We start from the raw sequence: 22,480 nt of genomic DNA, 5'->3' as shown, positions 1-22,480 counted from the left end.
GGTAATCTTACTGACATTCAGAATACGATTTATCAATTTTGGCAATATTAATAAATGCTGATAAAATGTACTCAGACTTAATTTTATAATCGTAATCAAGTTTTATTAAATATTACAGAAAAAAATCTAAGATGTGATCATCAGATGAATTAACTTCGAAACTTTGAAAAATGCATTTTTTCACGATTATTTGGGGGTCTTGAATGCTTTCGGGAGGCTAATACTGTACTGGTGTTTTGCTATCCAACGATAACAAGAGGCTTATGTTGCATATTTGAGCATCAAATAGCATGTAAATGCATAAGACTAGCATTCAATTTATTTACGTGCTATGACTTCAAATGTTTTCGGGACTTTTCAATTTCCAACTATCTTATCTTATTCATTGGGTTATATACCATTATTATTCTACACTGAATGACCACTACATTAGGAACACTTGCCTAATTTAGTAAGACCCATAGAAATATCACACGGATAGTTTATTATGAATCACCAATAAACCAATAAACCCACAAAATCTTGATTTTTAGCCAAACTTCCATAACTCAAAACTCTTTAACTAGAAATCCGAATTTTTTTCCTCGACCGATTCCAATTAACCAGGTACTACTGTATCTCTTCTATATCTAACCAATTTTAATTTATTCTCATTGTAACGTATCATTTACTTCAGTTAGTGAAGTTTAGAAAACATTATTTCAAAGTTTTTTTTTTTCAATTCTTATTCTTAACGGAATGATTGAGCAACTTTGAATCAAATTTGGATCCTTGTGATTTATAATGAGTGATTAGAGTAGGAGTATTATTTCTCATCTCTCTCTCTCTCTTTTTTAAAAATTTTTTTAAGCATGGTACGAGTGGTTCTGTCTACGTTGTGCAGAAAATTATAGCTGGCTGGATGGCTTATACCAGGCATGGGCAAATGCTGCTCTTGCTGAAAGTGCTATCCTTCCCCAAGGTCCTAGAATATATTCTATGACCTTGATCCTTTCCAGCCTTACCATACCATCCGCCACGACAGTACAGAACTGCGGCTCCCATGCATTTTGCAAAACCTACATTTCGGCTCCCACTGAACTCTTGCTTGCCCACCTCCGGCTTATACGGTAAAGGCCTTAACCTGCCGCTTTAGGGAACCATGGATCGAATCCGGGAGGAAAACCCAAGGAATTTCTCCTGGACGATCAATCCCAGAAATATCGAGCTCCGTCCTACACCATTCGATCGCCACATTGCGGGCGTAGATGAACCATGGCAGAGAAAGTCAAAAAATAAAAAAATTAATTATTTTTATTTTCGTAAAGCATGTATTAGAGTTGATTCCTTATTAATCATTACAGAATTGACAGAAATAACTTAGATTAAAGCAATTTAAAAATAAATATAAACAAATATATAAAATATATATTAAATACGTTAGGTGGCGCTTTAAAGTCAGGTGCTTCTGTGTATATCGGCTCTTTTATAATAAAATTTTCGTAATCTATTGCATTTCAAAAAATATAACAAAATATGGCTCTGTTTAGAATATGCGGACCGAAATTATCTGTCTGTTGTTCAGTTTTAAGCATCTGGGGAATAATAATGTTGGTAAGTCATTTCAAATTTCAATAAGAAAGTTAAAGAACTTAACCTAAAAATTATTTGAAATGATTAAAAACATAATATAATATGATTTACAAATGAAATACAATCTTAAGTAATTTAGTTATATCGCTTATGATTGAATTACAAATTATACAGAAATGAATAGATGATTGAGCTTCATGTTAGTGTAGAAACCGTCCTTCATTAAATGATAGACTAAATATGCGACATTTTTAAATTTTCTGGTACTGTACAGTACATTTTATACTTAATGTATTGACGAAAAGACTTTCTTTTTGGTTAATGTTACCTTAGGTAGCCAAGATGGCTGCTCGTCTCTGATTCCAGCAAGGAAACAGTGGGACGCAATTTCTAACCTAACCTAACCTGTTCTAATAAATTACCATAATTATTAGCAACCAAATTATTAGAATAGGTTAAGTTAGGTTAGAACGTGCGTCCCACTGTTTCCTTGCTGGAATCAGAGACGAGCCGTCATCTTGGCTACCTAAGGTAACATTAACCTAAGAGGAATAAGGGTGCAACTATGCAGATGCGAATATAGTAGTGAGTGAGAGGTTGTGAGCGATATAGTTCTCGCAAAGGAAAACTGTGCACAAGTGAGAAGCAAGAAATCTTGCATTCGAGAGAAAATTTCTGGTTCTCGCACATATCTGACTGGGTTTGATATTTATTGCGTCTTGCCTCTTTTCGCCACATGTTCTCGCTCGCTTACATCAGCATAGTCACACCCTTTGAGTATTTTTATACCCTCGCATATTCCAGTTTTGTTAACTTAATAGAAACAATATGTCAAATTGTTTATCTCCTTAGTCACAGTAACTAATAGGTTATTGGTAATGCTGTCTGCTAATGGATAAATGAAATGTTTTCTGAAAAACACTGTACTGGAAGGGATGCAAAATATTCATGAATAGCCAATATTTAGTTAACTAGGTCTATATGAAAATATATTTTTAGTGTAGTGAAAGGTTCCATCCTCATTGGTTGATAGATTCAATAAGTGAACAAACTAAACAACACATTAAAAATTTTTATTAAGAATCCTTAAAATTGAACAATACTTTTAAAAAGTAATGTACTTTTAAAATTTAATTAATGTTTTAAAAAATGAAATATTTAGATTATAATATTTTAGCTCAAATGGTTTCTATCATGAAAACTTTCTTAACTGCTTCTCCACCAAGTAGATTTAGGAAATGCACAGTGCATGGCACATAATCAGTGCATTTATTTGTTTGTTTGAGATGTGCTTGCACACCATTGTATTGGCCAAACTTATTTTTAGCATTGTCAAAAGACTGTCCTCTACAATTATCCAGTGGCTGTTTATTTTTTTTTAGAAATTCTAGTAAGGAATTTAATGAAGATAACTAATTTTGATGAAAGATACGCATCTTTCATACACTTTTCCCTCAAAACAATATCATACTACAGTATTAGCTAGTTGGTCCATCACTATTTATTTCAGCTATAATTCTTCTTATTACTTGTTTTCTCATAATCTCTATTATTCATTATTTCACACTCACTTCGTTTAACCTTAATATCCGGTACTTCTTGATCGTCCAAACGAACGTTTTCGTCCTCTCCGAGGACTGCCTCAGGTTATTCGAACAAAAGAATACATTAGAGCAGGATTCCAATTTTTTGAATTAATTTCTCGAGAAACTTTCAAAATATTTTGAAAGTTTCTCGAGAAATTAATTCAAAAAATTGGAATCCTGCTCTAATGTATTCTTTTGTTCGAATAACCTGAGGCAGTCCTCGGAGAGGACGAAAACGTTCGTTTGGACGATCAAGAAGTACCGGATATTAAGGTTAAACGAAGTGAGTGTGTATTAAGTTAACCAGTATTTAAGTCAAGTAGATGTGGTAATTCATTATTTTGTAAACTGTTTTTGATTAGTACAAAGTGAAAAGCTTTGGTTGCAATTCTCATTGTTTGATATGTTTGCATTTGAATGGATCAAACTCTACTAGTAATTCCAGAGTCCCCATGAAATTATCATTGTGCAGAGAGCCAAATATTTCCTCATGACCTTTAAATGCTAAGCCCCTTACACTTAAATATTTCATCACTGCAATAACACATTTTAGGACATTGTGGGTAATATTCTGTATCCTGTCTTAGTTGCTCCTGCAACTGCCTGTCAACAACAGACTTTATATGTTAACCATACTAACAACAATTTATTACGTTCATTAGAATTTTCATGACTTTCTAAACAAGGTCCTATATGTTTCAAGTCAGAGAATCCAGTTATGTATTGAAAAGGGATTTTAGACAAAAAACAATTTTCATACTGGTAGAATTGCACAACCGAGATCTTTCCAGTAATTGACCATTTTTTATAATTACTTATTGAAACTTGATATATGTTTTTTTGGATCTTTATTTCAGAAATGAGTCATTTCATGTGAGAGACAGTGATTAATAAAATTATCATTTAGCTGTGTAGGCCATAAACCTACATCAACATATTTAGGAAGCAACTGTGCATTTTCAGAATCCTCTTCTACCTCTTTATCACTCTTTTCTTGCAAAACAGCACAGACTTCAGAGAGCTGGTCATCATCTAGGTCTTATATATTTGTCTCGTACTGAATGTCTGTCAACGTCAACATTGATTTTAGAGGTTCTTGGTTGTGGTTTTAGTTTTAGTAATTCTTTGTTATTGTTATATACATTTTGTTGTTTTTACTGTTTCTCTTCAGTTAAGTTATTCTCTTTTTCACTTATTACTGCATCTATATCGTTTAGATTCTCATTTTTATTTTCCAATATAAAAAGTTTGAAATTTTGGCACATATACTTCTTTATTTTTCTCTATTTAATTGTATTTTTGTTTTTCAGCTCTGTTTTTATATTTTTTACCAGACACTTTTTTAGGTATTTATTTAATGTGAAAAGAAATTTTAAAAAAATGTAAAAAACAATCTGCCACCATATTAGATTAGTTGTTATTGTCAAGTATGTAAGCTTATAGCTTACACTGTTTACTAATGCCTATCGCTTACTTCAAATAAATGGTGTCCTGTTACTTTTATTATGGCTTATTTTGAAGAAATGCACATGCTGACAAAAGATTTTTGGAGCGTGATTTAACTTATATTTATTTAGTGTTTAGGAAACTTTGCCAAGATGTACCAGTGAAGAAATGAAGCACCTGAACAGTACACTTTGCCAAACAAATGACTATTTAATATTTAACTACACTGTACTATACATAACCTCAAATGTCAAATGGTGAGAGCTATGCTAAGCGAACATGCTTGATAGGAGCAAGACTTGCCACATCGTTTACGTAATTGACAAGTGGAAAAGCATATTTTGATTTTACTGACTACCAACAGAAGTGAGAGAAGAGAGTCATATTTACTATTTACTGTCATTTACAACATTGATATTTGATATTTTATTAAAATCCACTAGAGTTGCAAACCAACTATTTAAACTTTATCTAAGTACAAAAAAAATTTTGTATAATTTACTGTTTACTTAAATTTTTAATTTAAATTGTTTTTATTTTTTGACTGTGATGGGGTCCCTTTGATTGAAATGGAGCCAATAAAGACCATGCCTGAATCCACCTCTGGTTTCTTCTAGATTTTTATTTGTGTTGACATGACCTACAAGCTACAAATCTAATAAAATACAAATATATCTTGCAGTGATAAAATCTTTGAAAAAAACTTTTATTGTACTTTGTTAAAAAGAAGAAAATGTCAAAATATACATAATATTAAATATAATATGTCTAACAATTTCAGGTGCTTATGGGAATATTTCTGTATTGTAAAAGTGTAGCTTTTGTTGAAGATTTGGCTATTGACGAAAAAAACCATACCACACGAAATGAATTACTACTAAATGCTGATAACCTTTATAAACAAGCTGCATATAATTGTTGGGTAGCTGCCTGTCTATATATAAGTAAGTTTATTGTTGTACTATAAAAGTTTTAAGAATAGTTATATTTATTAATTATTTTAAAAGAGTGTTTTGAAAAATAAAAAAGTTTGAATTTTTTTTTAATTTTAAATTTAAAAATATAAAGTGATTACAGTAAAATATGAGTGTAATGAAAGTGTGGAATCATGAAAATACACTTGTTAAAATGAAATTTTGTTATAATAAAGTATAGTGAAAATGACAATGTTAAAAAGTTATAATGAAAATAAATAAAACTAATAGGTTCAAAACTTTAATAAAATAGAAATTTCATTTACTTAATCTTTCCCAACTATCTAAACAGGATTCCCAAACACTTAAACCTTGAGAACAAGAATCTCTAAAATCAGTTTTTCTAATATCTCTAGTTAAAGCAAATATCATACTTTTAAAATTGTTTAAGAAATGACAATGAATTGATAAATTGTTTGTAACTTTTTCATTTTTCAACACTGCTGTGTAGATACTAGAGGGCCTAAAATTTTACCATACTAGATTTCATTGCATTTAGATGGTAAAATAGTATTGGAGTACTTTAATTATGATAAATATGTTGGGCTGCAATTTGAAAAAATTGTAGACTTATAAATTCTCACTGTTTTCTGTCCATCTGTCTGTCTTTCCTTAATCTCAAGAACAGAGCTAGATGAAAGCTGAGATTAGATGTGGAAACCTTAGGAGCAGGCGGCCCCGATTAACTATATATGAACTTCCAGTTTGCACCAGAAGTCACGTTGTTTCGATTCAAAACTTATCCCCTGGAAGCAGTTAATAGATGATTGTCACGACTCTTTTGTTAAAGGAAAAGGATGATTTACAAGGACAAACCACTACTAATTTAAAGTGGAGAGCATATACAGTATTTTAAATTAAATAAATTAAAAATATGATTAAAAGTTGCAGCCCTGCATTGTGACGACGTTACAATAAATAATTGCTCATTTGTGTGTTTGTGTGTGTATTGTATATTATGTTTATGTACTTTTTTAAATTAATTTGTTGATTTTTACAAATAAACATTTATTAAGCAAATTGATAAAATTAAGTTTAAATTTGATTTTTCATTAATAATAACTTCTATTTTTATTTTTTTTTGCAGTTTCTTTGGCTGTATCTGTACATCAATACTTCATGAATCGTCAAGCAAGTTATTCCATTTAAAAATCATCTGGTCAATTCAATTTAATTTATCATTCCAAGAATTTTATGAATATAATTTACTCTATATTGTTAATTGTTCATTTATATTCAAATTCTGTGAATAAATGATACCAAATAAGAAATTAAACTGTTTAAAAGAGCCATAAATAGAAAAATCAAAAGATTTTTCAAAAATACGAGTTATATTTATTATTAATTAAAGATATGTTGTTTAGTTACTCATGTTATATGTTTTCATTGAATTTGTTATCATGACATAAATATAAACTGTACATTTCTAAATATTAGCTTTAGAATATAAATTTTAAGCACTCCTAACCTCTATAATAACTATATTATTATTATAAATTAGCATGAGATTTTTGTATGGAATTCATTGATTTAAATTTCCAGATAATTTTGAAATAATCTAGGAAATTCATTTCCTATTTTAAACTCATAGAAAAAAAAAACAATTACTAAATTATTCATAAGCAGACATTAATAGATGGATATTAAATTGTGTGTAATATATGTATAAATATTAGTGTGAAATGTTTATATTGGGTTTCAGAAAGATGTTATATGAATAATAAACAGAGTTGAAATTTGTTTTATGTCTTTTTAATTTTTAAGTATTTAACATCTTAATTTATAATAATCAGTAATATTTAAATATTTTGGATACTGAACTAGTTCATTCAAATGTTTTTAACCTTGTCTAATGAATTGGCAATAATCAGATTTATTTTTTCAAATAGGTCTATATTGTATTTTATCAATAAATGCAGTAGACTATAACTATTGTAATTATGGATATTGTTATCATTTTTTTAATGTTATCAAAATTAGCATGTAAATATAAGATAAAATACAATATAAAAGCTTTTCTTATTGTAACCAAACTTTGGTTGTTATTCTCATCAGGTAAGTAGCTGTCTTTTCACAATATCAGCTTTAATGTGTAATTGACATAGTTATCATCAGTTATTGTTATTGATCTTAACCAGTACTTTAAATGTTAGTCAAAACAATTAACATTTATTTGCTCACAATACAATTTCTTACTTTACAGTCTTTGCTGCAGTTAAAGATGACAAGTGGTTAAAATGAAAAAAGAATGAGAAGTGCAATTTCTGTCGCTTGTAGAAAGTATCTCTATACCGTAATATAAATCATTAATGAGCGATCATTCATTGTGAGATTGTCACAATGCCGGGCTGTAATTTTAAATTTATTTCATTCCAAATATATGCTTTCCATCTCAAATTAGTGACTGGCCTTTTTGTGCTCTCAGAGTGGTAAAGGGCCTAAAACCTCAAATTAGTAATATCTTGCCTCTGTACAGTACATCATACTTTTTTAAACAATAGAGTCATACCGATCATCTATTAACTGCTTTCAGAGGAAAAGTTTTGAATTGAAATAACATGACTTCCAGTACAAACCAGAAGTTCATATGTAGTCAATCGAGCCTCCTGCTCCTAAGGTTTCCATATTTGGTCTCTGATTTCATCTATCTTATTCCATTCTTGAGATTAAGGAAAGACAGAGGCACGGAGGACAATAGAAATTTATAGGTCTACAGTTTTTTCATATTGCAGCCCAATAATGTAGTATATTGTATATGATTAGCTGATCAAACAAAATGGAAAGTTAGAGGGAAACACAACCACGTGTTAAAAGACTTGAATATCAATTCAAAAATAATTTCGAGATTATGGCAATTTGCACTCAGAAATTTTTTTTAAAGGCTACTTTTAGCTACTGGAACATCTAGCTAATTCAGGCAGCAAAAATACCTGACTGCCATTCTGACAACTTAAATTCAAATGTAGGTCCTTTATATTATAATTTTTCATAGGGTGATTTGTCCTCTATAGTTTGGGCTCTGTCCCTTGTGATTGCTCTCATTGTGGCCGGAACAAAGGTATTTTGGGCCCTGAAGAAAAAGTCGTTTTAGTGCCGTCGGGCAAAAAGAATAAAAAAAAAAGGAACAAAATAGATAAGTATCTCTTGCTTAACACAGTTTTTCATAACGCGGGATTTGATTAATGGATGAAATTAATTGTGGCAATCCCTTTATACCTACGCGGCAGAAGTTTTAATTTACGTGGCTCTACCAGTTGTCTTACTTAACATAGATACCGTATTTTAATTAACCGCGTTAATCAAGGGATTGTTGTACTTTTTGATCTAGTTCATTTGTTGTACAGTACATCATTCGTTATTTTTAATTAATAGAGTAAAGTTTGCAATCCAAACTTCGGATAGATCATTTCAAAATAAAAATAGTTTATCGTTTGGTTTAAACAAATTTATATCGCTTGTTGCGTATAATTACTTTTAATGGCGTAGATCAGTGATCCACGACCACTGTGATTTTCGAAGTGTGCCGCCACTGCAAATACCTATACATAAGCGACATCAGACAAGTAGTTCAATTAGTTCTACCTACCTATGGCGTGTTTGGAAATTGTAACCAGTGTTACCGGTAACTATCTATAAAACGTGACCTAAATAACCAACTGCGTTTAAAAATCACTGTTATGACGTCACCGGTTGTCCTGCGGTACTTACCGAAGTAACCGTGTGTGCCGCAAAATTTTTAAAGTGTACCATGAAAAAAAGGTTAGAATCACTGGGTTTTTTTTAACTCTTTCCACCCCGTGGGCACTAAGAGGGCCTCTTTTAGAAAGCCCATTTGGGTTCGGCCAGGCCCACAATGGGGCGACCGGGTGGTGAGGGACGGGGCCCGACATATCCGAACGGACCACCCCCCGAAAAATTCCTGGAGATTATTCGACCCGTTCGGATTCGATCCCGGGTCCCCCAGAGCGGTAGGCTGCCACCTTGACCGCTCGGCCATCCGGCCGTAGAATCACTGGGTAGATGATGATAGCTCTTCAGGTTTTAATCAGAATTACTCATTAAAATTATTTGTGTGTCGATATAATTTTTTCTCTCCGCCCTGTGGACACTAAGAAGGCCTCTTATGGCAAGCCCATTATGGGTTCGACCAGGCCCACAATCCTTCACCACCCGGACGGCCGGGTGGTGAAGGATGGTGGCCTAATGTACGATAGGATAATGCACAATCTATCGATCTGGGAATTGACTTTTAAGTTCGATCGAAAATTTTTGTGAATGATTTGATTCAGATTTGTCAGGCACCACTCGACCCACCCCTATTTCGGTCCTGGCCGAAATTTTAAGAGATATGAAAAAAGTTTCTAACATAATGCTTTCAGAATTAAATTTTGTTTTTAAAAAATTTATCGTGTATTATTCTTGCCACATTTTTTGTAATTTTTTATACGTGTTATTCTTATTATTATCGAGAGGGATCAATTTTAATTAATTTCTAAATAATATCGAGAGTGACCTTTGTATTGTAGGTATTTTATTCTGTTTAAACTTTGTTTTTATTCTAATTATTTAGAAACTAAATATCTTTATGTTTTATTTTTGAGGAGAGAAATTATTGTTTAAAGAAGTAAAATAAAATAAATAAAAATAATTAAAATTTCTCATTTTCATATTAAACGTTACAAAAATTATATTTCTGAAATTGAATTTCTTATAATACAAAAGATTTTACTCATTTTAATATTCGAAATGTATATTTTTTAATTATAAAATTATTTATTGTTATTGAAAAGGTATTTTTAAAAAAATTATAAATTATTTTTAGACATTGGCTACTTTTGTGCTATAACGAATTATCGACATACGGTAGCGAGAGTAAATGCGCATTGTGCGTCCCGCTTACGTAAGTAGCAGTTGGGGTGCAACTCTTTTGGTCGTGTCTAACAAGACTCATCCAACACTATCAACTGCAATCCATTTTCATCTTTAAAATGCCACCAAAATTTGATCCAACCGAAACTAAAATCGGTAAGTTAGGTTTTAAACTATATAAATAACTCGTTATTATGAAGAAGAATGGAGCCGCCATAATCCATTACTCGGAAATTCGGTAAGAAAATGTTAGCTTTTGTAAATAATGGCCAATTTTGTTTGTTTTTAAAACTAATTTATAATAATATCTGTTATATATAACGTTTATTGCTTTTATACGTTAATCTTCTAGAAAATTACCTTACCACGTGGTACATTTACGCTATGTTATTTTTATGAATAATAATAATTGTATTTGTAATTATTACAAATATGCAATTTTTCGTACAGAATATAATTTATACAAAATATTAATAAATTTTTAACCCATTATTTAGTTTATTTGAGAGTAGTGGGTGGAGAAGTTGGTGCCACGTCATCTCTTGCACCCAAAGTCGGTCCTTTAGGATTGGTAAGTGTTTCAAGTTTTAATAACAATGAGTTTCTCGTTAGCCATAGTAATGTATTCTTTGTTTCGGTATTATAGTTAAATGTAAAGTTGTTTTCAATTTTACACGTATCTACATGAAATACTGTTATGTTGAAACAATGAAATGTGAAACAGGAATAATTGTCACGTTTTCATTGATTATACAGTAACATGTAGGAAGTTAAGCAATTTTATAATTTGGAAATACAGGTAAAATCTCACAAATTCTGTAAAATGATCAATTTTAAATATAATCCTGATTTTTAACACATTTCTGAAAAATTTTATGTGGTTTTTTTAATCAAAATTGATGAGTTTCTGAAATTTTTATGGTAGAATTTTACCTATGTGCACTGTGATGCTCCCGATGGACTCCTCCCAGAGGGGAGCCGCCAGCAGGCCACTGATTGTTTAATGCCACTAGTTATTGATTCATGGTAGTTCTTGAACACATTAATAACTAGTGACGTTAAACAGTCGACGGCTCCCCTCCAGGAGGAGTCCATCAGGAGCACAAACAGTCATGACTGCCACCATGACTGTGCACATAGATAAAATTTTACCTTAAGTCTTGCACGTATTCTTATATTTGAACATTTATATTTAATGTATTGTTACAAGCATCTAAGATGAGGACTTAATGTTATTTAGTGTTAATTATAAATTTGGGTAGAATTTACTTTTAGGCAATTTATCTACATTTTGTGCGATGAAAATGAAAAATTAAGGTTGTCTCTGTTCTGTCTGTGGAATAAATTGATATTGTTTTACTGTACTAAAATACAGGGGTGGTTTTTGTTTTAACCTTCGATGGTCCATAAAAGAAAGACAAGTGTAAATAACAAAATGAATTTATTACCAAAAGTTAGGTTACTTTTTAACATAATAGCCATGAAGATTGAGGCATTTTGTCATATCTGTGGACAAGCTTTCCAATCTCCTCTTCATGGAACGTTGCTGCCAGTGACTTGATGGGCTTTAACATTGTTTTGAAGACTAATGATATTCCATGAATCTCCTCTTCATGAAACATCATTAGTTTTGAACCTCTGCCCTCCTAGCTCTTTTTTCAGTTCGGGAAAGAGGTGGAAATCACTTGGTGTTATATCAGGACTATATGCTGGGTGTTCAAAAAGTTTGCATTGAAATTGTTGAAGAAGCTGTCAGGTTACAGCAGCACTGTGAGGTCAGACATTGTTGTGAATCAGAAGAATTCCAGAAGTCAGCATGTCTGTTCTTTTGTTCTGAATGGCTCTCCACAGTTGTCGTAAAGTCTTACAATAAACAGCCTCGTCGATCGTAGTCCCCAATTCCAAAAACTTAACATGTAACACATCTTTTTGGTCCCAAAACACAATAGTTATAACCTTCCTGTTGTTGAAGGTTGTTTGGCAAGATTGAGTGCATCCATTGTCATGACTGTTGTTTAGTTTCAGGAGTGGCATATTAAATCCAAGTCTTATAATGGGTGAGCAATGTCAGCGCTGCTGCCATTCGGAAACTTTTGTGGTCATCAGACATCTTTGAAGTCCATCGAGCACATGGTTTTTTTGTAGTGTAGGTGGTCTGTTACGATCCCATAAACAGATGATCTTGAAACTTCAGGAAATTTCACACACAACTCACTTATGGTAAACCATTTTTTTTTCTAATCACTTGGTGAACTCGTTCAACAATGTCTTCTGTTGCGTCCTTGTTCCCTTTCGTCATGAATACAAGGGTTGTTAAAAAGTTACCAAACTTTATTTATTACGAAAAAATGCTTCACTTACAATTCTTGTGAAGACACAATGCAGTGACAGTAGATTTAAAACACTTGGCAAATTTTCATCTTTTATTTGGTTGGAGCGTTTTTACATCGCGTGTTTCGGGCATCGGCCCAAAATATTTTTGCTTTGTGAAATACTGTGAGCTTAAGTATATTCTTTATGATTGTGTGATTTGAATGTTGCAGTTTCTTTGCAAAGTATTCCCTTTGTACAAGATACAAGTAATGTTTAAACATATGCTCTCAGCTGGTAGTATTGTAAATGATTGTTTTTAGGCTGTTGTTTCTTATTGAGAGTGCTTATGAGTCACTATTAGTTAACTGCATTTATTAACATTGTTGGTTTGCTCATTGATGTACTGACAGAGCAATTTTTTAGGAATACACTAATAGTATTGTTTGTATTTTGATTTAAATTGGTAAGTAAATATATGTTCTTGGCTGCAAAAATGTTTATCATTCAGTCTGACATTATTTCATGCAAAAAATACAGACTATAGTTATTTTTCAAAGATGGTCACAAAATGCTCCCTCCCCTTTGTTGGTAGTTTATGCAAAAGAAAATACCTTGCTATTGCAAAGGTTAATGAAATATTTCCAAGAAAAGAATTCATTTAAGTGAAGTTTACCTGTATTTGAAGATAGTTACATCAATATAACTTAGTTTTTTCACCTATTATTAATGAATGTACATAAATTAAATATTTTGATGCCCAATGATTACAACTAAATCTTGAGGGAGACCGTGAACACTGTGAAAGTGCTGCTTCACTCTAATCCTAATTTCCCCACTTTTACATCTTTGTCTCAATCTATTTATCCGTTTCCTCACTTTTTGTGGCGGCATTAGTAATGGCTAGTAACGGATGTGTCCCATTGATTGAAGATTATGAGATCTGAGGGCATCCGATTTTTTTTTTATTATTGATTCAATTGTACTTAATTTTGTACTTAAAATTGAAATGTTTTCTACTTAGTCACCAAAAAAAGTTGGAGATGACATTGCCAAGGCCACTGCAGATTGGAAAGGTTTGAAAATCACAGTCAAGTTGATTATTCAGAACAGACAAGCTCAGATCGAAGTTGTTCCTAGTGCTGCTTCACTCATCATCAGAGCTCTGAAGGAACCTCCAAGAGACAGAAAGAAAGTTAAACATGGTATGCACAATGGCTTTTATCATGTGTGGTTTGTAACATATACCATGTAACAAAATATTCTAAAATGTGGATAAAATTTATCTTGCAGTAAAACACAATGGAAATCTTGCTTTTGACGACATCGTTACCATTGCTCGTACTATGAGACCACGTTCCATGGCCAAAGATCTGGCCGGCACGGTGAAGGAAATCTTGGGTACCTGCCAGTCCGTCGGATGCACGATAGATGGTAGCCATCCTCACGATCTTATTGAGAAAATCAAAGCCAAGGAGCTCGAAGTTCCAGAAGTGAGTATACTATTACCATGTGTTTAGTGTATTCAACTCAACTCTAATTTATTAATGTGTATTTTTTTTATTTTCAGGAGTAAAGTTTGAATAAAATAAAATGACATTTTGAATTAGTGTCTCTTTATTTTTATCATTTAGTATTTAATTTTCTTTATTTTTTTTACACCTTTTGATACAATTCAAATAGTTTTCAGAGAAGAGTTTTATCATTACATTATCTGTTATAACATTGGTATCTGTTTTTCCATGAATTATAGTACAAAAGTTGTTGGGTGAATTTTCCCAGAAAATATTTAAAATGTCTATGAAATGAAATATAGCAACAAACAATTGTTTTGGTTTGAAATTCATCAGATATGTTAGTGATGTTATATCTAACATTCCGTAGGCTTTAATTAATTAAAATACCTTTTTATCTAGTATTTACATATTCTGAACTCAGAAAAAGAGGAGTTTGAAAGAAAATATATCAAAATGAATTATATATTGTGACTGGACTGCAAGTTTTATTCATATTTAATTTAAAATACATGCTCTCCACTTCAAATTAGTAGTGTCTTGCCCCTGTACTGTACATCATACTTTTCCTTTAACAATATCGAGTAGACTCCTTATCTGTTAATACTATTACTGTTTTGAGATCAGCCTATAGCTGAAAACTAAATTAGGTGATGGAATTTATGAGTATCAGATTAAATTTCTGTAGACGACATCGTTATAAATGTCTAGTGCCGAAATTCGTATTTAAACATTACGAGAAACTTTGGAAAGTAAAAAAATTGTTATAAGCCATTGCTCGAGAAAATAAGCAATTATTGAACATAATTCAGACTTCATATATTTTTTTTACAGAAATTAATGTTATATGCAACGCAGAATTAAAGGCACGGGTGTTTAATTCTAATTTTATTTCCGGAAGTAGTAATACAAAGTATTGAATTCAAATCATTTCGTGTCAAAACCTACACAAAATTCATAATATTGTAATCAAAAAACCAAAAAAGTTATTTTGATAATCACTGCATAAAAATCTAATTATAATAAAGTATATTTTAAGTGATTAATAACTATTTACTATCCCACGTTTAAATTTTATATAAAATTATGCAATTTTTTACAATATACAGTAAGACCCCGCTTAACGCTGATTCGAAATAACGCGGTCTGCTCGAAGCCTAAAAAGCTCAAAATTTACGCCGATTAGAGGTATTGCGGCATTTCATTGATTCGTATATATTATATTCCCAATCGCCATAAGGTAATTCGTCGTAGCGCTGTACTTAAATCTAGTGTTTGGTGCAATTTTGGAATGTAACAGCATGGATGCTACAGGCAATATCGACTTCGCTTGACAAGAATTAACTGATTTATCCTTCCACATCACAAAAAATGAACGTTTGTGTGTTGTTTAACATGTTTTTATATTAATTTGCATAACAATTTATTTTGGTCGCGTGTCCCCTTTTCGTATTTACTCGGTCTTAAAATGCTGTTTCGATTAACGATTTGTCGTCTAGGAACGCATCCCCTGCGTTAAGTGGTGTCTTACTGTATTTTACATTTACAGTAGAGACTCGTTAATCGGAATCGCTGGTAATCGGAACGATTTTCAGTCGGATTGTCGTGCTGAATCGAACGCTTTTGATACTAAATTTACTTCTAATATATTTATTTTGTTTGTACAAAATGCAGAAATAATTTTTAACGATACGATAGCCTCGATTATTATTATAAAAATTTTCGTTAGGCTTAAAATCGACGAAAATTCAACACGAAGCGACACGCAACGGAGAAAAATTTGAACATCGGACAGGTTAATGTATTTATTCGTGCCTAATCGGTAATCGGAACAAATCACTAATCTGAACAACTCCAGTCCCCAATTGATTACGATTTTCGGTTCTCTACTGTATATAATATGTGGGGATTAGATGAGTGAAATTCCTGAACTCTTGTAAAAAAAAAAAGACGCGTTTTTTAATTCTCAAAAAAGATTACGAAGATGGAAAGGGATTTGAAGACTTAGGAATGGTGGAATTTGAACATTATTTAACATTGCGAACCTCAGGCACAGATACAATCTTCATGTAGATATTTAGAGATTTATTTTTAAGAAACGATTAATGATTATTTTTTTAAATTTAAAAAATTGGTTTGCTAGCATTACTTTAGTTTTGAGACTCCTTGTTCTAAATACTATGTTGTGCTTGGGGCCCCGATTGCTTGATCCACCACTGATGGCCCCACTCCCAATCGAAAAACATTACAAATAAAAGCATTTTTTAACTTTTTAAAAATATATTTTAATATAATAATTATAAATATATTAAAATTATTGTAACAAAGCAGAAAAACGCATATTTTAAAAACTAAGAGTAAGCACTCAAGATTTTGTTTTACAGATTTACATGTAAATTAGACAGTTTTGATGCATTATAAACTGTTCAAAATGGCGGAATATCAGATTTAACCCAACGAAAATCACTTGCAGTGGAGAAGAAGAAAAATACAACATTCAATATTCCGAGTACCTGTAAAATATGCATTAATTAAATTACTAAATTAAAAATATACCAAAAAATAATTTAATTTATATAACAACTTACAGACGTAACACTTCTCGCTGCAGTTAATTCTGGACATATAATTATGTTAATAATTATAAAAGCACTGGATACTGCATACAGTACTGTAAATATCAGATCGCTTACAAGTAACTGTAAAGATAGAAATGCGACTATAACTCTTATGTAAGTACCCTCTTCTTTTATATACTGTATTATTTAGGAATATACTTACGAAAATTGGTATCTTAAAATATTTCTGAAGTCGTTCGTAGAGGCGAAAGAATAAAATTATAAAAAATATTGCAATATATATCAAACTAGAAATGCAAACAAATTCAAAGAATCGGATCTGGAATGTATCACCACAATATTTTGTTTCTTCAGTTGAAACAGCACCACCAATTGCGAATGTCTACAGAATATTTTTAAAGTAATGAAGACAAGAATATCTCTTTTTTTTCCATTTTTTTCTGTTTGCCCTTTGTGCGCTAAGAGGACCTTTTTTTTTTTTTTTAATCATACTCGTCCTGAGTTCGGCCAGGCCTATAATGGGGCGGCCGGGTGGTAGGGGATGGGGCCTGACATATTTTGGACAGGCCAAGAAAAATTCCTGATGTTGCCCGTAAGGATTCGAGAATAACAGTTACGTATATTGCACAATTGGGGGTTATGTATATTTGTACCTTACAAGAAGTTGCTATAGAAGTTTGATTTAAGAACAAAACCCAACAGACTCTTAAAGAAATGACAGAATAAAAACCCCAAATCAAATTCTGTTAAGACAATTTGAATTGTCTATCGATTTAATAAATTGAAAATTGGAATTATAATAATTCAAAAGTAGCCGGATGATTCAGCCCGCAGGTCCAGGAGACCTGAAATCGAATTCGGGAGAGCAACTTCAGGAATTTTCATGGGTAGTCTTCTCGTATATATCCTTCCCTCAATCCCATCACTCCATTGTGCCCACGACGGGCTGTTAAAAAAAAAAGGCTCTTAGTGCCTACAGGCGAAGGAGCCGAAACAATTATTCCAAAGCATTTCAATATTTAGATTTATCTCCAAAATTTAATTTGAAAATTAAAATTCTATATGCGAAAAGTAAGCAAGAAACGAACATGTAATAAACATTAATTGTAAATTTTGTATAGAAAATAATTACTGTAATCACAACTGATACTAACCAGTTCCATAGATCTGAATATTCCATACGGAGTTTTAAGAAAATTTTCTTTACCCATTTTTAATTTTCGATTTTCTCTGAACAGAAAAAAGAATTACATTACGCGCTCTGGAACAAATGACGTGAATCGAATAAATTAATTTCAAAATATTCGTAACGCCAACGTCACTTTTTTAAAAATATAATGCATTAACTTGTTGATGATATTGAATTTTAGCATATGCAATAATTATTTAATAAGCAACACGTTAATAATTTAATGAAAAGCATTTCTTCTTTCACCATTAAATTATAATTCTATATATCATATTTAAGACATAACGATTAATTGTACTGAAAACAGATTTAAAAAAAAAACACATTCATTATAATACACTTTATTTATTTTGTTTTAACTTCTATTTTTAATTTCACAAGGAAATGATGATTTAAAACCTGGAACTATTGACACATCCACTTTATTCAACACTATCCAGGTTTTAAATCATTATTTCCTTGTGAAATTAAAAATAGAATATGTTTTTGATTTTTCTACACGTTAACGTGTAAAATTTGAAATAAATTTTCGAATTTGCTATTGTTAGTACTGTACTGTACGTCCGAGTCGGTAAAGACGTCAGACTCACTCCGGGGATTCGGGTTTAAATCTGGGTCGAGTGTTTGTTGGTAAATTTTTAACCGGACGATCGGACTGCAGGTTTCGCGACGCGGAAAAGAGCGGGAGGAAGGAGTTAATAGAAAAAAAACAAAAAAACAAAAACAGAAGTTCCAAATTCTTTTCCGATTTATAGTGTATTCTAGTGTGTGGCCAATCTATGGTTTGTATTTAGCCACGATTTTATAAAAGTTAAAGCGTCCCAATCTTTTCCTAGTAAATTGGCTGTCATAAATTCAGATATTTGTTCAACAATTATTTTTGTACTGTACTGTACTGTACATAATACATTCATTGAACCGAAACTGAGTCTGCGCTATTAATTGCTAGGACATCGATTATTTTTCTAGCTTTTTTTATTGTTTCAGGAACTGATGCATTTTCCCCTCTCCAGTGTTATCTACAACAGCTCTGAAATCATTTATATTTAGTTTGAATTTCAAAACTTTATTTTATCGATCTAATTTTCACCTTCCTTCCACGGTGAAGTTAATTCTTCGTAGAGTCAAGTGTATTTATCTAATAAATGTCATTGCTTGTAATTAATATGTAAAACACTGTTTATTTTTTACTATCTATCCATTATTGAAGAATTTTAACAACCGGCTCCCTCGAGCCGGTTCCAACACGCCATAACAAAACTCTAATAATAATAAGTCTAGTCTAATAGAGCATAAACTTTCCTTAAATGAATTTAATTTTAGTTTTAAAAAAAATCAACAAGCATAAAATCAAGTGAACTGGTTTCTTAAGAAATTCTTCAAACTTTCAATTTGCTGCTCATTGTTAACAAAATGTTATAAACTGAAATAAAAGTAGAATCCTCTTATTTTAGGTTCTTTTTTGCTCTGTAGGCAGAGGGCCTTTTTCAAATCTATTGTGACTTGGCCAAGTCCATAATGGAGCAGTTGAGTGATGAGGGACGAAAGCTCGAATATCTGGGATGAACCGGTCCGAAAATTCCTAAGGTTTTTGACCCGTTCAGATTAATTCCTGGAACCCTCAGACTTCTAGGCTGACACCAACTGCTCGGCCACCCAGCAATCTCTACCATTTATTCAACCGTCGTGATCTACTTAACAATCAACTGTTTGTTATTAAAATCAGTGGCATGCCCAGAAGGGAGAGAAAGGGTCCTGGTATCTGCAAAGGAAAATGGAAAAACTAGGAAGTTTTCCAAAGATATTTTTCCTAATTAAATTTTTCATTTATACTATTGTGTTGTGTCGTATTTCTATACTACTTATGAATTAGCAATCAAATAAGGTGAGAACCTTATTGTATTCACATCTAGCGCTTAAAATTATTATTTAACTACGATATTTAAAGTAGGAAATTGGCCTTTTTTACATAGTTACATAAAAATATTACAGTAGAATCTTGATTATCCGAGGCAATGTGGACCAGTGCTATCTTGGATAAAACGGCAGCCAGACATTTTGGATTAAAAATTACAAATACAAAAGGTTTATGTGGAACAGTATATTAGTTTTAACTGTAAGTCTCTTTTTATATATAATTAAATTCATTAAGGTGTAAAGAACAATTTTTAAAATCATTTATTATACAGCTAATACGTATAATACGAATAAAATTATGTGTTATTATAGTTATATTTTAATATAAAAAGTTTGTCTCACATTGAAGTTAAATAACAACATGTATTAAAAATGATTTGTTTTTGATATCTTTTAAAAGTTTTCTTGTGCTGTAATTCATAAAAAGGTAGTGTATTAACAGTTTCGCTTTAGACGTGGAACCTCTTAATTGGGATTATCCTGTTATTTATGACTATTTACCAACCATAGCAGAGATGATCTCAAAATGTATCTACAGCTATAGAAAAACAATTTATGAAATAAAAGGTATTTTACAAGGCAAGCATTGCTTAGGACTAATCGGTTCTTATAGAAAACACTAGTGCTTTAAACATTAAGCATTTATTGCTTTAACTGCAATTTGCTTGCAGTACCGTAGTTTGAATTGCTAGCATTTGTTATTTCAATTATAGACTGGATGAATTACCATTATAATAACTGATAATTATAACTTAAAAGATTTATTATTATTCTATTTTTTTAACTTGTGTTTTTAAAATGTCAGAGTTAATAAAACTAGATTTTTCACTACACTTACCCTTAATGTTATCAATAGTTTGAAGACAATTACCATAGAGATTCTATTCTACATTAATATATATAGTCAACTCTGCATAAGTCTACACCCCAAGGGCAAGTGGAAATGTGTCGAGTTATCCGATAAGATGACTAAAGCTGAAAAAAAACCACAAAACTACAATTAGGAAAATACAGTAGTGCAATGTACCAGTACCTCTCTGACCATCCATCACTGGCACTAAAGTTGGTTTCTACTCCAAGTACCCCAGCAATTTCCATTGCCTTTTGTTTCAGTATCGGTCCTGAAACAGGAAGATTCGATGAACGAATCTGCTTTAGCCAATGTACCAGAGCATCTTTGACATCTTTGTATGGCAACTTTCTCTGGCATTTGAGACAGCCATGACGAAAATCCAAGAAAAAGTTTCCCAATTTCCTCTGTTTTCTTCAGAATTCCCACCAATGTTGTTCTTGAAGGTTTTTTTGTTTTGCAAATTCGGCTTGCAAAGTTTTCTTACATTCAAATTCAGACACAAGTTCGTATTTTCCTTCAGCATAAGCATTGTTAGCTTTCGGATACTCATTTCTAACAGAAATAGGAAACGTGCTACAAATAACACGAGGTGAGAAAATGCAAAATCGGATTCTGCTGTGATGTTGATATAGATTGTATATTTTCTTTTTGTTTATCTGTTGTTGTTTTATATACAAAAATACATAAAAGGTTAATATATACATATTAATAAAAATGCCTTAATAAGTCGACTCCCCTCCTGAGAAAAAAAAAGTGTGTGGAGGACAGCAAAAGTATGTCGATTTATCCAGGGGTGACGAGTTAAATGGTGTCGAGTAAACCAGAGTTTTTTTTTAACATTAATGCCTATGTAAGTCGGCCGAGACCACAGAAAACTGATTACTTAACAGACAGTGTCTAGTTATACCTGTACTCGACTGTATATATTAAAGTTTATCTAAAATTTTCATTTCTCAATATATATAGAAATAATAATTTTAAATAATTTTTGAAATTTTTTGTTCTGTAATCATCTAGATCAGTGATTCTCAAAGTGGGGGTCGTGAAATATATTTGGGGGGGTCGCTGAAAAATTGATGCCAGATCAATTTTTTCGAATATTTTATAAATTTACTATGGATTCATGTTTAAAAATAATAGAAATAAAAAATATATAAAATAATTTTTACTTATATAAATTGCACATATAAATAATAAACATAATATAAATATTTAAATACCAGCCTAACCCCCTTCCTCCGGGATGTTTTTTGACACACACTTATTCTTTGGGGGTCCTTTGAAATTTTTTAGTGCATAAGGGGGGGGTCGCGGTCCAAAAAGTTTGAGAAACACTGATCTAGATTACTTAAACAAGAATTGACTCTCTCTTACTTTATAAATATTTTAGAAAGCAAACTGTTTATTTTTCAAAGGAAAATTTTGAAATCTTAAAATGAATAAAAAGATTAGTATAAAGATGTCATGGCAGAAGCATTACTAAAAGCAGCGTCATTTTATTTTTATCTCTAGGTGGAAGATCAGTACCACCAGAACACTAACATTGTTATTCTCTATTTTTTTCCAGATAATCATTTCGATTGTTAATCTTATTAGTCTCAAACTACTTGTTATCAATTAATGCTATTTAAAATCATTGTTAACAATAAATTAATACTGTATTTGAACTGA

At 31.5% G+C, this 22,480-nt stretch overlaps 3 protein-coding genes across 3 annotated transcripts; 2 read left to right on the top strand and 1 right to left on the bottom strand.

The window, feature by feature from the left end:
• The first annotated feature begins 1,429 nt into the window (after positions 1 to 1,429).
• On the top strand, positions 1,430 to 7,318 carry LOC136984065 (ribonuclease kappa-B-like). The gene is made up of 3 exons (XM_067280992.1): positions 1,430 to 1,593; positions 5,386 to 5,548; positions 6,666 to 7,318. The coding sequence occupies exons 1-3, from the start codon at positions 1,516 to 1,518 to the stop codon at positions 6,725 to 6,727; spliced, it is 303 nt and encodes a 100-aa protein (XP_067137093.1). The 5' UTR covers positions 1,430 to 1,515; the 3' UTR covers positions 6,728 to 7,318.
• A 3,126-nt stretch (positions 7,319 to 10,444) lies between these two features.
• RpL12 (ribosomal protein L12) lies at positions 10,445 to 14,363 on the top strand. The gene is made up of 5 exons (XM_067280881.1): positions 10,445 to 10,603; positions 10,945 to 11,018; positions 13,782 to 13,962; positions 14,051 to 14,250; positions 14,328 to 14,363. The coding sequence occupies exons 1-5, from the start codon at positions 10,567 to 10,569 to the stop codon at positions 14,331 to 14,333; spliced, it is 498 nt and encodes a 165-aa protein (XP_067136982.1). The 5' UTR covers positions 10,445 to 10,566; the 3' UTR covers positions 14,334 to 14,363.
• Positions 14,364 to 16,609: 2,246 nt separating this feature from the next.
• Positions 16,610 to 18,140, bottom strand: LOC136984061 (uncharacterized). Its single transcript, XM_067280987.1, has 4 exons — positions 18,005 to 18,140; positions 17,053 to 17,232; positions 16,860 to 16,970; positions 16,610 to 16,784 (listed from the first exon to the last, which is right to left on the bottom strand). The coding sequence occupies exons 1-4, from the start codon at positions 18,059 to 18,061 to the stop codon at positions 16,698 to 16,700; spliced, it is 435 nt and encodes a 144-aa protein (XP_067137088.1). The 5' UTR covers positions 18,062 to 18,140; the 3' UTR covers positions 16,610 to 16,697.
• Positions 18,141 to 22,480: the final 4,340 nt, after the last annotated feature.

This window comes from Centruroides vittatus, unplaced genomic scaffold (assembly GCF_030686945.1).
Source record: "Centruroides vittatus isolate TY-2023 unplaced genomic scaffold, ASM3068694v2 contig_900, whole genome shotgun sequence".
Lineage (NCBI taxonomy): Eukaryota > Metazoa > Arthropoda > Arachnida > Scorpiones > Buthidae > Centruroides > Centruroides vittatus.
This window is presented reverse-complemented; position numbering and strand designations above follow the sequence as displayed.

Bases quoted from the DNA above. Each gene is read 5' to 3' on its own strand.
- RpL12 (XM_067280881.1), top strand. From the start codon at position 10,567: ATGCCACCAAAATTTGATCCAACCGAAACTAAAATCG. The intron at 10,604-10,944 runs GTAAGTTAGGTT...CCCATTATTTAG, and splicing joins TCCAACCGAAACTAAAATCG to TTTATTTGAGAGTAGTGGGT. The intron at 11,019-13,781 runs GTAAGTGTTTCA...TTTTCTACTTAG, and splicing joins AAGTCGGTCCTTTAGGATTG to TCACCAAAAAAAGTTGGAGA.
- LOC136984065 (XM_067280992.1), top strand. From the start codon at position 1,516: ATGGCTCTGTTTAGAATATGCGGACCGAAATTATCTGTCTGTTGTTCA. The intron at 1,594-5,385 runs GTAAGTCATTTC...TAACAATTTCAG, and splicing joins TCTGGGGAATAATAATGTTG to GTGCTTATGGGAATATTTCT. The intron at 5,549-6,665 runs GTAAGTTTATTG...TTTTTTTTGCAG, and splicing joins AGCTGCCTGTCTATATATAA to TTTCTTTGGCTGTATCTGTA.
- LOC136984061 (XM_067280987.1), bottom strand. From the start codon at position 18,061: ATGGGTAAAGAAAATTTTCTTAAAACTCCGTATGGAATATTCAGATCT. The intron at 17,233-18,004 runs GTTAGTATCAGT...AATATTCTGTAG, and splicing joins TATTCAGATCTATGGAACTG to ACATTCGCAATTGGTGGTGC. The intron at 16,785-16,859 runs GTAAGTTGTTAT...CATATTTTACAG, and splicing joins CAGCGAGAAGTGTTACGTCT to GTACTCGGAATATTGAATGT.